Source organism: Nannospalax galili, unplaced genomic scaffold (genome assembly GCF_000622305.1).
Source record: "Nannospalax galili isolate Female #2095 unplaced genomic scaffold, S.galili_v1.0 scaffold265, whole genome shotgun sequence".
Classification (NCBI taxonomy): domain Eukaryota; kingdom Metazoa; phylum Chordata; class Mammalia; order Rodentia; family Spalacidae; genus Nannospalax; species Nannospalax galili.
Genome location: NW_008353747.1, coordinates 166,880 through 181,370, shown reverse-complemented (window position 1 = coordinate 181,370; position 14,491 = coordinate 166,880). Strand labels below are relative to the sequence as shown.

The 14,491-nt window shown below is 40.1% G+C and overlaps 1 protein-coding gene across 4 annotated transcripts in view; it reads left to right on the top strand.

The window, feature by feature from the left end:
* Kmt2a (lysine methyltransferase 2A) overlaps nt 1-14,491 on the top strand; it is a 99,096-nt gene that overhangs the window by 36,228 nt on the left and 48,377 nt on the right. For 2 of the 4 annotated variants that reach the window (XM_017802669.2, XM_029554957.1), the window contains exons 3-6: nt 3,704-3,773; nt 7,671-10,321; nt 10,709-10,886; nt 11,709-11,943. In XM_017802669.2, the coding sequence (XP_017658158.1) occupies nt 7,955-10,321; nt 10,709-10,886; nt 11,709-11,943 (2,780 nt within the window). In that variant the 5' untranslated portion in view covers nt 3,704-3,773; nt 7,671-7,954. The remainder of the gene's footprint in view (nt 1-3,703; nt 3,774-7,670; nt 10,322-10,708; nt 10,887-11,708; nt 11,944-14,491) is intronic. The other 2 variants (XM_029554958.1, XM_029554959.1) reach the window with 2 other exon arrangements.

Below are 14,491 nucleotides of genomic sequence, written 5' to 3'. Positions count from 1 at the left end.
CAATGACAGCTTTTGTTTTTGGCCAAACTGCCTGGATCTTTAAACAATGAACTTATTTTTTAAAGTATACCTCAAGAAGCCCTCCTATGTTTCCTATGCAAAGACAGCTCTTTGCTAGAAATAGATTTTTGGCTTGGAGAGTTGGCTCAGTGGTTAAGAGCACTGGCTGCTCTTGCAGAGGACCTGGGTTCAGTTCCCAGAGCCCACATGATGACTAATAACCATCTGTAACTCCAATTCCAGGGGATCCGACGCCCTCTTCTGACCTCCACAGACATTGCACAACATGGGTGCACTTACATACTTGTAGGCAAAACACTTGTACACATAAAATTAAAGTTGAAAAATTGTCTTTAAAAAGAAATATAGTCTTTTTTCTTTTGATACGGGGTCTCACTGTATAGCCCTGAGTGGTTTAGAACTCATTATGTCGATCAGGCTAGCCTGGAATTCACAAAGATTTACCTGCCTCTGTCTCCTGAGTGCTTTGATTAAAGGCATGTGCCACTACACCTGGCCCAAAGTATAGACCTTTTGACAACTACTCTTTTCTTGTCAAATCTTACTCAAATTAAGACCAGAAGGAAAATAATGTTGCCTATTATTTTAGAAAATATTTGGAACACTCTAAATATTAACAGTTAAATTACTGCTTGACAGGTCAGTGGAACTCCTAATATTTTAGAGGACATTACAATTAGGACTATATAGTGAAAGTCTGAAATGTAGAAAGTGACTCATTGAGATTGCTAGTAAAAAGTACAGTTTTTACCTCATTTTTTAATGAGTGGTCATTGTAATTATCTCACCTATTGCTTTACCATTTAATTCTTGTACATATAGTTGCTCAAACTGTTTGTCTTCACCATACTTGGAGCATAAGATTCATGCAATTACTGATGTAGCCTCCTGGTATGTGATTAACAACATCCAGGCCTCTCTGTGAATGTGTAGATTAACATGTTCCATAGGATGATGGAGGAAAAGAAGGAATTGATCAGAAACTTGAAGGATCTGAAAATGACTATTTTGTTGCATTAATAGTACAATAGCAATTTTTGTACTATAGTTGATTTATTTGAATCCTTCAAGTATTTATAATTTTAAGTTGTAACTATTATGGTATGCAGATGAATATAACTACACCCAATTTAAACACATAGGTTCTTTGTGGCCACCTGCATGAATTTGTTTCTTCAACTACAGCAGTAGTAATAGTAATATCTGTGCTGCTTATTTGTTTTCTAAGTGTTTTTACCTAAATTGTTTTATCTATTCCTTACAATGCTCCAATAGACAAGCAGTGACTTGTTTAAGGTCACATCACCTGAAAATAACAGAACCAAGACCCAGAACCAGCCATGCTGCTGCCTGTACTGACAGGCTCCACTGGCCCCTCTTATTCTAAGATTCCATGACCTCATTTGAAGTCATTTGCTGTTGCCTGTCTTATTTGCCTGTTTTTCTCTCTCTCAACATACATTTTAGAGCTACTATTTAAATGTCTTTATTTTTGATCTGGGAGTGTAGCTAAGTGGTAGAGTACATGCTTAGCATGTCTGGGGTCCTGGATTCAATCCCTAGCGCCAATAAAAATAAGTAAATCTGCTTCAAGTATATTTTAAAAGTTGGAAAAATATGGACTTTTAATTTAAAATTTTGTATTAAGCTGGGTGTGATATCTGTGATCCTAGCACTAAGTAGGAGAGAGTGGGGGAGGGAGAAGTCAGCTTGGGCTATAATAGCGAGACCCTGCCCCCCTTCCAAAAGAGGGTGGGGGAGAGATTTTGGGTTGCTTGGACTCTTATGAACTTTGCATGCTTTTTTTTTTTTTTTGATAATATTGTGACTTAGAAGCGTGAGCCCTGAAGATCACCACACATTTTTTATTTCAATTGTCTTATAAGAAGATAAAGGGATAGAACTTTTCTTATAGATGATGTTCACAGTAAGAATTTAGTATAGCCAGGTGTGGTGACGCATGCCTTTAATCCCAGCACTCGGGAGGCAGAGGCAGGCGGATCTCTTGTGAGTTCAAGGCCAGCCTGGTCTACATAGTGAGTTCCAAGACAGCTGGGTCTACAGGGAGACCATGTCTCAAAAAGACCAAAAAAAGGAAAAAAAAAAAAGAATTTAGTATGACTTCTTTAAACAAAAAAGAATTTTAAAATTTACACTGGGCATGGTGGCCCAATGCTTTTATTCCCAGCACTTGGGAGGCAGAGGCAGGCAGATCCAGGCAGATCTCTGTGAGTTCAAGGCCAGCTTGGTCTACATAGCCAAGTTCCAGGCCAACTGGGACTATTGGGAGACCCTGTCTCAAAAAGACAAAAAAAAAAGTTTAAACTTAGTGATAAAAGAAACTAAAAATGTACTCTAGTGTATATTCCTTAGGCTAAATGCATTCTTAGAAGTACTTTTTTTTCCAAATAAATTTTTGAAGAAAAATTCAGCTTTTTCATAGATACTTTTTTTTTAATCTTAGCAATCTCAGAGTGAAAACAAATAAACAAAACCCATTTTGGACTCTCAGTTACATAGTATGTAAAGACTTGGCTCCAGGTATTTGGCTGCTCAAAATCATTTAAATTTAAGAGCTGAACTGCTTATTTGTCTAGAAGTTTTCTTTTACTTGTCATTATTTTCCTGGGTGAAAAGTGGTTAAGAGGATTAGCTCCTGATTCTGTCTTCAAACTGAAGGAAGAACTCTTGAGCAGGAAGACCTGGGGGCTTTAATGGTTGGAACACAGGTTGGGACTTAACCAGGTTCATGCAAGTCTGTTCTTCATTCTTTATTTTGTTCTTGTTTTCTGTGGATTTTGTTCCTGGAATCTGAAATTCTATCTCTTTGTCTCTCTAGAAAGAACTTTCTCTGAATCTGAAAATTTGTACTAATCAACATGTGTTAGTAGACTTTTTCTTGGGATCTTGTCTAGAATAGATTAAATGACTCCTTTGTTGTTGTATTTTTAAAAGACAGGTTAACAGCAGTAAGGAGGGGTTTTGCCCTTTTTCTGTCTTTTCTAAGCAGAATTGGAAATAAGATGTTTCCCGGGTAGTGAAGGAAGTAACTGTATATGTGGTCAGTTTACAATCCCTTTCACCAGCACTGCTGCCCACCATTAAGTCTCTTATCACAGGGCATTTTTAAATGATGCCATAACATGCTTGTTGAGAATCTGATCTCAGACGTACAGAAATCTCATCTACATGTTAGTTCCTGAGTTAAGGAACTGACAATTATGGCACTTCAGTCTCTATTAATATTTAGTAGGCAAGAGATTATTATATTACTTATGTTATTCCTTAGATGTTTATAGATTTAACTACTTATTGAAAAGCGTTTGTTTTATTTGTGGCTGTATATTTCTGCCATTATACTGATTTGCTTACCTGAATTGAAATTATCTTTAATGGTTTTGGGCTGTATCTGGTAGTTTGAAATTTAGGACTATGTCTTATATACTGTGCACCAAAGATGAACTTTCAATGCACTGTTCAGTTATACATAGCTCTTATTTGTAATGAAACTATATGGCTGGGTCCATGTATTTGAATTATTATTTTATAGTATCCATTTGGATGATGATCATTAATATGTAGAAGCTAATTTTCCAAATTCATTTGTCTCATCTGGGCATTTCTTTGGGATTTGTTCACATGTTTTTGCTTCTGATTTTAAAATAATTTTCCTTTGTTGTAGGATGAGCAGTTCTTAGGTTTTGGCTCAGATGAAGAAGTCAGAGTGCGAAGTCCCACAAGGTCTCCTTCAGGTATGACCAATTAAGCACGTGGTGTAGCTCTAAGATCTGTTTGTTAGGAAATAGTGGCTTCTTTTTGCCTTCTTTGCATGTGAAGGATGATCTGTAATCCTGGGGATAGGAAATGGCTTATGAAATTAATGGTACGGTTTCTGTCAGGCTGTGCTTGTTAATTCCTTAGTATGTTTTTCTGAGTACTACTTGGGCATGAGGAGATAGGTTTCTACAGAATGGTTTTGAGAAAAATGGTAGGCTTGGAAATAAAACCATTCTCGGATTTATAATTTTAGATGATTGTATTTATGCTTTAGGTTTTTGTTTTGTTTTGTTTTGTTTTTGGTCCTTTTTGAGACAGGGTCTCCCTGTAGCCCCAGCTGTCCTGGAACTCACTATGTAGACCAGGCTGGCCTTGAATTCACAGAGATCCGCCTGCCTCTGCCTCCTGAATGCTGGGACTAAAGGTGTGCAACACCCCTCCTGGCCTTTTTTTTTTTTTTTTTTTTTTTTTTTTTTCCTTACAGATGAAATTTGGTGTACTGTTGTTAAAGAACTAGAAACAACATATTGGTACTACATGCACTACCTGACCCCTGAGGGACTATATTAAAACAAAGAAATTGAAAACTATGTTGGATATTTCCATTTATTAGCAATATTTGTTAGTGTTCTCAACAACAAAATACCTAGGATATCTTAAAATTCTAGACCTACCAGCAGTTTCCTAAGAGAAGATACTCTGGACTTTATCAACTTGTATAATTCAGCTTGTACAATTTATCAGCTTGTATAATTCAGTTCCCTTTGGGAAAGGGCTAAAGATCTTTTGACGGGAAGTATATTCCTCATCTTGTTAGCATTCTGACTTCTTGTATAGTTTTGTTTGATTTTATGTGGGTAAACAGTCCAGTTAAATATGTATACTATTGTAGGATGGTTTTACTGCACTGGTTTGAGATGTTTGCTGGCATTTGGGTCTCTTTTCAGAGTCATTATGTATTATATAGTAACTAAGCACCCAAGATGACACGTTTTGTTTGCTCTGATAGAGGTGGTATATATCTAGTTAGTGGTAGTGCCTTAGGATCCGCTATTTAGACAGAGGCGGTGCTTTAAGAGGTAATGAAATCTTAAAATTTTACATAGGAAAGGAATTTTAGGGATCTTCTGACCTAACTTCATTTACAGTTGATACAGTGAGACCAAGAAAGTACATGATGAGCAATTGGTCATAACCTCCGTGTGTGTTCTTTGGATGATGTGTTTAAGTTAAAGAAGTAAGCAGGACCCTTCTCTTTTCTCTTTCTACTTGTCTACTCAAAGCTGCTGAGTAGCTTTTTTTTGGACAGGGTTTTACTATGTAGTATTAGCTAGCCTAGAATTCCCTATGTAGACCAGGCTGATCCACCTGCCTTGCCTCCTGAGTGCTGGGATTAAAGGTGTATACCACCACATCTGGCTGCAAATCTTTTCAAAAGTAGTGTAGAAGTTTCCAAAATTTGTAAAGTTCTCCGAATAGCCTGTCAAATCCACCACAGTGATAAGGAGTCATAACATAGTCCAGTTAATTCACAGATATCTATCTATCGATCGATCGATTGATCGATCGATTGATCGATAGATAGATCGATAGATAGGTAAATATAGATATAGATAGAGATATAGATATAGATTTTTTTAATCTTTATTTTATATGTATGAATGTAATGCCTACATGTAGGTAGGTGCACCCGTGTCATGCAGTGCCTGCAGAGGTCAGAAGAGAGAGTTGGATCCCCTGGAACTAGAGTTACAGAGGGTTGTTAGCCACCATTGGGGTGCTGGGAATTGAACTTGGATCCTCTGCAAGAACAGCCAGTGCTCTTAACTGTTGAGCCATCTCTCCAGCCCCAAATGTTGTTTTTTTTAAAAAGCCATCTGGATATGCTTTACTTAAATGACTTGTTCTCTGCTGTCTTCTAGTCCATTACTTTTGTTATAATTAGTATATGTTGAGAATGGATTTGTAAATCCTTAACCTATTAAGGGAGCTCTTCTAAAGTTAATTAGTGAGGAATGCATTTATGTTTAAGAAGCTCAACAATATAAGTCTTTGTCAATTCTGCAGTGTTGGAAAGTGGCTCTGTAGTACAGATGTTCATAATAGCCAAAATCTCTTTTAGTGCCTGTTAAGGAAGGTTTTAGTCCCAGATTGTTCTACTGTGCAACACTGAAAAGTTAAGAGAGGATAGAAGATATAATACCGTAGACTTTATTTTTATTTATTTATTTTTAAGTTGTTTAAAAATATTTGTATTTTATGTGTATGACTGTATTACCTGAATATATGTAAGTGCACCCATGTCATGCAATGCCTGCAGAGGTCAGGAGAAGGTATCAGATCCTCTGGAACTAGAGTTACAGACAGTTGTTAGCTATTATGTGGGTGCTGGGACTCGAACCCAGGTCCTCTGCAAGAGCAACCTGTGCTCTTAACCACTGAGCCATCTTTCCAGCCCTATTTATTTCTTTTTTATGTGTATGTGTGTTTTGCCTGCATGTATGTAAGTTTACCTTGTGCATACAATGCCTGTGTAGGCCAGAAGAGAGCTTCAGATCCCTCTTCCAGATCCCCTGGAACTGGAGTTACTGATGGTTGTTAGGTGCCATATGGGTGCTCAGAACTGAACCTGAGTCCTCTGCAAAAGCAGCCACTACTGAGTCGGCCTTAGTATTATGAGAAAAGAACTCTTTTTTTTTTTTTTTTTTTTTTTTTTGACACAAGAATTTCATCTCTCTCTTTTTCTTTTTTTTTCTTTTCTAGTCTGTAGCCTAGACTGCCATGGAGCTCACTATTTATTCCTTCCTTCCTTCCTTCCTTCCTTCCTTCCTTCCTTCCTTCCTTCATTTATTATACATATCAATGTTTTACTTGCATGTATGTAAGTGTACAATGTGAATGCAATGCCCACAGAGGGCAGAAGGGAGCATTGGATCCCTTGGAACTGGAGTTAAGGACACTTGTTAGCCACCACGTGCTGCTGGGACCCAAACTTGGGTACCTTCCTTCCTTCCTTCCTTCCTTCCTTCCTTCCTTCCTTCCTTCATTTATTATACATATCAATGTTTTACTTGCATGTATGTAAGTGTACAATGTGAATGCAATGCCCACAGAGGGCAGAAGGGAGCATTGGATCCCTTGGAACTGGAGTTAAGGACACTTGTTAGCCACCACGTGCTGCTGGGACCCAAACTTGGGTACTCTGCAAGAACAGCAAGTACTCTTGACCACTGAGCCATTTCTCTAGCCCAAGCATCTTCATTTTTCAAAAACAATTTTAAGTATATGAGTGTTTTGCCTATGTGTATGTAAGTGCACCTGTGTTATGCAATGCCGATGGAGGCCAGAATAGGGTGTTGGATCCCCTGGAAGTGGAGTTATGGACATTAGCTGCCATGTGCCAGAAATTGACTCCAGTTCCTCTGCAAGAGCAGCCAGTGCTCTTAACTGCTGAGCCATCTCTCCAGCCCCAGAAGGGTGTTCTTAAATGTTACTCTTAGTGGCCAGGATAATATAATACAAAGTTTAGGAAACAACATTATTTTTTATTTCAAAAAAGGAAAAAAACCCTTGTTTTCTAAGGTGCATTCTAAGAATATCAGTTTTGTAGGTTACTTGTTCAGTCTAAAGCTTCTTTGGTTTTTGTATTAAAAAAGCAATTAAATGTTCTTTCAGGTAGAATGTTATTTGCTTGATTTCTTTGAGGCAAATTTTTTATGAAAAGAAGCTAAGCACAAGTAAAATGTAATATTGACTGAATAGGCCCAGTGAGTTCGGTATAAAATGGCCTGTGCTAAATTATATTCAGCCTAGCTGAGACCTGAACTACATAGCTAAATGTATGCTCTTCATTCTTTAATTTCTATACACAGTTAAAACTAGTCCTCGAAAGCCTCGCGGGAGACCTAGAAGTGGCTCTGACCGAAATTCAGCTATCCTCCCAGACCCATCAGTGTTTTCCCCTCTAAATAAATCAGAGACAAAATCTGGAGATAAGATCAAGAAGAAAGATTCTAAAAGTATAGAAAAGAAGAGAGGAAGACCTCCCACCTTCCCTGGAGTAAAAATCAAAATCACACATGGAAAGGACATTTCAGAGTTACCAAAAGGAAACAAAGAAGATAGCCTGAAAAAAATTAAACGGACCCCTTCTGCTATGTTCCAGCAAGCCACAAAGATTAAAAAATTAAGAGCAGGTAAACTCTCTCCTCTCAAGTCTAAGTTTAAGACAGGGAAGCTTCAAATAGGAAGGAAGGGGGTACAGATTGTAAGACGGCGAGGAAGGCCTCCATCAACAGAAAGGATAAAGACCCCGTCGGGTATCCTCATTAATTCTGAGCTGGAAAAGCCCCAGAAGGTCGGGAAAGACAAGGAAGGAACACCCCCACTCACAAAAGAAGATAAGACAGTTGTCAGACAGAGCCCTCGGAGGATTAAACCAGTCAGGATTATTCCTTCTTCTAAAAGGACAGATGCGACAATTGCTAAACAACTCTTGCAGAGGGCAAAAAAGGGAGCTCAAAAGAAAATTGAAAAAGAAGCAGCTCAGCTGCAAGGAAGAAAGGTGAAGACACAGGTCAAAAACATCCGACAGTTCATCATGCCTGTTGTTAGTGCCATCTCCTCACGGATCATTAAAACCCCTCGGCGGTTTATAGAGGATGAGGATTATGATCCTCCAATTAAAATTTCAAGACTGGAATCTACACCAAACAGTAGATTCAGTGCCACATCCTGTGGATCGTCTGAAAAGTCAAGTGCAGCCTCCCAGCACTCCTCTCAGATGTCTTCAGACTCCTCCCGATCTAGTAGTCCCAGTATTGACACCACCTCAGATTCTCAGGCCTCTGAGGAGATCCAGGCTCTTCCTGAAGAGCGGAGTGACACCCCTGAAGTTCACACTCCACTGCCTATTTCCCAGTCCCCAGAAAACGAGAGTAACGATAGGAGAAGCAGAAGGTACTCAGTGTCGGAGAGAAGTTTTGGATCTAGAGCAACTAAAAAACTATCAACTTTGCAAAGTGGCCCCCAGCAGCAGACCTCCTCCTCACCACCTCCACCCCTCCTTACTCCTCCCCCTCCACTGCAGCCAGCCTCCAGTATCTCTGACCACACACCCTGGCTGATGCCCCCCACTATCCCCTTAGCATCACCATTTTTGCCTGCTTCTGCTGCTCCCATGCAAGGGAAGCGAAAATCTATTTTGCGAGAGCCAACGTTTAGGTGGACTTCCTTAAAACATTCTAGGTCAGAACCACAATATTTTTCCTCAGCAAAGTATGCCAAAGAAGGTCTGATTCGAAAACCAATATTTGATAATTTTCGACCCCCTCCACTGACTCCTGAGGACGTTGGCTTCGCTTCTGGTTTTTCTGCATCTGGTACTGCTGCTTCAGCCCGGTTGTTTTCACCACTCCACTCTGGAACAAGGTTTGATATCCACAAAAGGAGCCCCCTTCTGAGAGCTCCGAGATTTACTCCAAGTGAGGCACACTCTAGAATATTTGAGTCTGTGACCTTGCCTAGTAATCGAACTTCTGCTGGAGCGTCCTCTTCGGGAGTATCTAATAGGAAAAGGAAAAGGAAAGTGTTTAGTCCTATTCGGTCTGAGCCAAGATCACCTTCTCACTCCATGAGGACAAGAAGTGGAAGGCTTAGTACTTCTGAGTTGTCACCTCTCACTCCCCCATCTTCTGTCTCTTCCTCATTAAGCATTCCTGTTAGTCCTCTCGCCGCTAGTGCCTTAAACCCAACTTTTACTTTTCCTTCTCATTCCCTAACTCAGTCTGGGGAGTCTACAGAGAAAAACCAGAGACCAAGGAAGCAGACTAGTGCTCCAGCAGAACCGTTTTCAGCAAACAGTCCTACTCTCTTCCCATGGTTCACGCCAGGCTCTCAGACTGAGAGGGGGAGAAATAAAGACAAGGCCCCAGAGGAGCTGTCCAAAGATCGAGATGCTGACAAGAGCGTGGAAAAGGACAAGAGTAGAGAGAGAGATCGGGAGAGAGAGAAGGAGAATAAGCGGGAGTCAAGGAAAGAGAAAAGGAAAAAGGGATCAGAAATTCAGAGTAGTTCTGCTTTGTATCCTGTGGGTAGGGTTTCCAAAGAGAAGGTTGTTGGTGAAGATGTTGCCACTTCATCTTCTGCCAAAAAAGCAACGGGGCGGAAGAAGTCTTCATCACTTGATTCTGGGACTGATACTGCTTCTGTGACTCTTGGGGATACAACAGCTGTCAAAACCAAAATACTAATAAAGAAAGGGAAAGGAAATCTGGAAAAAAACAACTTGGACCTCGGCCCAACTGCCCCATCCCTGGAGAAGGAGAAAACCCTCTGCCTTTCCACTCCTTCATCTAGCACTGTTAAACATTCCACTTCCTCCATAGGCTCCATGTTGGCTCAGGCAGACAAGCTTCCAATGACTGACAAGAGGGTTGCCAGCCTCCTAAAAAAGGCCAAAGCCCAGCTCTGCAAGATTGAGAAGAGTAAGAGTCTCAAACAAACTGACCAGCCCAAAGCACAGGTACTCTTTCCCACCTTGCCTGTTCAAACCAAGTTTACTCAGCCCTTTTTCAGGAGAGTTAGCTAGGCTAAGTGTTTGGATTGTATCCAGTTAAGAGAGTTAGGAAACCTATGTGGAGGTCCTTCGAGGACTAGTAGGATTCTGATAAGAAGAAAATTACATTTGAAGTAGAGGACACAGTATGAATAGAGACTGCTGTTAAAGTTTAGGATACAGAAGTAGTTGATTTCTGCATATTGATATGGCTTCTCAGCTGGGAATGTTAGAGTTGTGTGCTTTGATGACAAATCATAATAAATTAATCAAATATACCTCAGCATCATTTAATTTAATTTAATTTGTAATATATACATTGTTGTCATTATTTTTGGTTTATCTCATTTTCAGGGTCAAGAAAGTGATTCATCAGAAACCTCTGTGCGAGGACCCCGGATTAAACATGTCTGCAGAAGAGCTGCTGTTGCCCTTGGCCGAAAACGAGCTGTGTTTCCAGATGACATGCCCACCTTGAGTGCCTTACCATGGGAAGAACGAGAAAAGATTTTGTCTTCCATGGGGAATGATGGTAGGTGAGGGAGATCAATGTTGGAGTATGAGTGGGCTTGTTATTTATTTACTAATCATTGTACAGATGCCCAATAGGCTTTTCATAGTCTGGATTTTTTTTTTTTTTTTTTTTTTTTTTTTTTTTTTAAACCATAGCTTTACGGGATTAAGCATGTGAAGATTTGGTAGAGGAAATGCCTCAGAGAGGGGAGGTGACCAAAGCAAACTGATGAACTGTCAGACTGTGATGCAAGTTTGACTCATGAAAGAGATGAAGGAAGGATGGGTAGAACCTTCCTAAACAGCCGTGCTGTAGAAGAAAGGTCTGCAAGGCTGTCAGAGGAGTTTTGATTCCCAGGAACAAGCATATGTTAGTATCTTGGCCACACTAAGAACCTGCCTGGGAGCAGCTGTGCTTCTGTGGCCTCTTTGTATGTAGCAGCTGGAGCCCTTGGTCATTTATACCTCCTGGAATTGGATTGGAGGTCTGCGAGTGAGTTCTTGTGACTACTATATACATAGTTCCAAACTGCTGGGTGCCTGCTCTTCACGAGAATCCTTAGAAGCCTACATATTCTTGATTTTAAGTCAGACTGTTATGTTTTCAGAATTTGGATTTTTTATTTCATCAGGCTGTTATAGGTATTTTAAACATTTAAATAGCTATTTTAAACAATTCTTGAATTCTATGTATGAATATATTAAGTTCTTCAGTTTTTGACTACCAATTAAAATGCAGTTTAATGTATCTAGTAGCACAAAAGGATTTTGAGGATCTCTCCTTTCTCCCAAGAAGGGATTAGATATTCCCTTGGAACCAAAGATAACATTTCTTTAACAGACAAGTCATCAATTGCTGGCTCAGAAGATGCTGAACCTCTTGCTCCACCCATCAAACCAATAAAGCCTGTCACCAGAAACAAGGCACCTCAGGAACCTCCAGTAAAGAAAGGACGGCGCTCCAGGCGTTGTGGGCAGTGTCCAGGCTGCCAGGTGCCTGAGGACTGTGGTGTTTGCACTAATTGTTTGGACAAGCCCAAGTTTGGTGGCCGCAACATAAAGAAGCAGTGCTGCAAGTGAGTGGGTCTTCTTTGGAGGCGATGGCCTCTCGGTTGTAAGACATCTTCTGCCCCTGGTTTGCCTTCAAGGTGCATCAGGAAACCCCATGTGGTTGTTCTGAATCTCCTGAGTTTCAAGATTAGTTGCAGAGTTGAGTTTTGTGATGTGGTTACATTTGGGCTATGCTTAAATAAGTATTCTGTGGCAATACTGTCTAATAGAGCATTATGCAATAAGGAACTGTTCTGTTTGTGCTCAGTTCTGTATGACAGTCATCAGTCACATGTGACTGTCAAGCACATGGTATGGTCCAAGTGATTGAGAAGCTACATTGTTTATCTTGCCTAATTATTTTAAATTGAAATAGCTGCATGTAACTAGTGACTACCATATGGATCAATGCAGCTCTGCAGAGTTTCTACCTAAAACTTGACAAATTTAGTATAGGATTTACTGGATCAACTGAAATCATATCATCATCATCATCATCATTATTGGTCTTTTTGAGACAGGGTCTCCCTGGAGTCCCAGCTGGCCTGGAACTCACTATGTAGACCAAGCTGGCCTTGAACTCACAGAGATCCACCTGTCTCTGCCTCCCGAGTGCTAGGATTAAAGGCGTGCACAACCATGTGTGGCTTATTATTATTATTTAAGAGGGGTGTGCATGTACATCCTCCCGTGCACATATGGAGGCCAGAAGAAGGTGTTTTCTGTGTTACGTGTCTTACTCTACATTCTCCACATGTTCCTTGAGACAGGGCCTCTGCTGGTGATCAGCAAGCTTAAGGATCTTCCTATCTCCACCCCACAGCACTGGGGCTACAGGCATGTAGCCACACCCAGATTTTTACATGGGCACTGGGGATTTGAACTCAGGTCCACATGCTTCTCCCAGCCCCTGGAATCAGTTTTATCTTTAGGACATGCAGGAAACTTTGGAGATGTTCAGCCTAAATCTCTGTGTTCTCGGATTTTAAAAATACATACATTTTATTTATTATTATTTTATGTGTATGAGTGTATTGCCTGCATATATATAAATGCATCCATGTTTTGCAATGGCTTTGGAGGTCAGAGAGGGCATTGGATTCCCTGGAACTGGGAGTTCCGGACTGTTATTAGCTGCCATGTAGGTGCTAGGAACTGAACTCAGGTCCTCTGTAGGAGCTGCCAGTGCTCTTAAGCCATCTCTCCAGCCCTTTTTTCTTTTTCTTTTGTTTCTTTTTTTGCTTGTTTGTTTTGCGTTATTTATTTAATTTTAATTTTAGGCAGGGTCTCACTATATACCCCTGGCTAGCCTAGAACTCAACAGAGATCCTCCTCCCTCTGCCTCCTGAGTGGTAGGATTAAAGGTGTGCACCACCTTGCCCAGAACTTTTTATTTTTTGAGATTAGGTTCTCAGTATGAAGCCCAGGCTGGCCACAGATTTGTTTTCCTCCTGCTTCAGCTTCCCAAGTATTAGGATTATACTTCTTACAGTATGTACCCATTGTGCCTGACTTTCTGACTCTCGGAATTTTTTCATTCATAATAGTTGTTTTGTTTAGTTTTGTTTTGATTTTGTTTTGGAGAGGGGCAGTACTGGGACTTTAACCTTGGGCTACACACATGCTAGGCAAGTGTTCTGCCATTGAGCTACACTCTCGGCCCAGCAGATAGAATTTTTTTTGCCCCCTTTTGAAGAGGTCTCACTATATAGCTCTGACTGGCCTGGAACTTGTTATGTAGACCAGGCTGACCTCAAACTCACAGAGATGTGCCTGCCTCTGAATACCAAGATAAAAAGTGTATGCCTGGAGTATATGGAATTTTAAAAAATACTTTATTTATTTTTATTTTCTGTGTATGAGTGTATTGCCTGCATGTATGACATGTACCCATGTTGTATAATGCCCACAGAGGTCAGAAGAGGGCATCGGATCCCCTGGAACTGGAGTTATGGATAGTTGTTAGCTGCCATATGGGTGCTGGGAGCTAAACCTTAGTCCTCTGCAAGAACAGCCAGTGCTCTTAACTGCTGAGCCATCTTTCCAGCCCCTGGAGTAAACGGGATTTTCTTTTTTTTTTTTTATACAGTCTGTCTTTTCTCCCTTTTCAGTCAATTTGTGGGCATACCGTCCATCATCTGGGAAATTTTATTTAAAATAAATTAGGAGAATTGTATAAACAGAAATTCTGGCAACTAGGTATCTTACAAAGTGCCTGGCACAAAAGGTATTTACTGAATGAATGGATGACATTAAAGTGATTAATATAAATCATAGTTGAGAAATGCTATATTATTTACTTCAGTGAAGACAGCTTCTAGGAAATAAGTAATTCTGAGCTGGGTGTGGTGGCTCACGCTTGTGATCCCAGCACTTAGGAGGTTGAGGCAGGAAGATTTCAGAGTTCAGGGTTAGTTTGGGTTACAAAGTGAGACCCTGTCTCAAAAAAACAAAATAAGAAAAATTCTGGTTTGAATTCTGCTCTTAAATAAGAATCTAGTGTTCGGTACATAAGTGGAAAGAAGTAAATTTATTTATATAATGTAAAAGGGTACACGGTAGAAAGATAAAGCT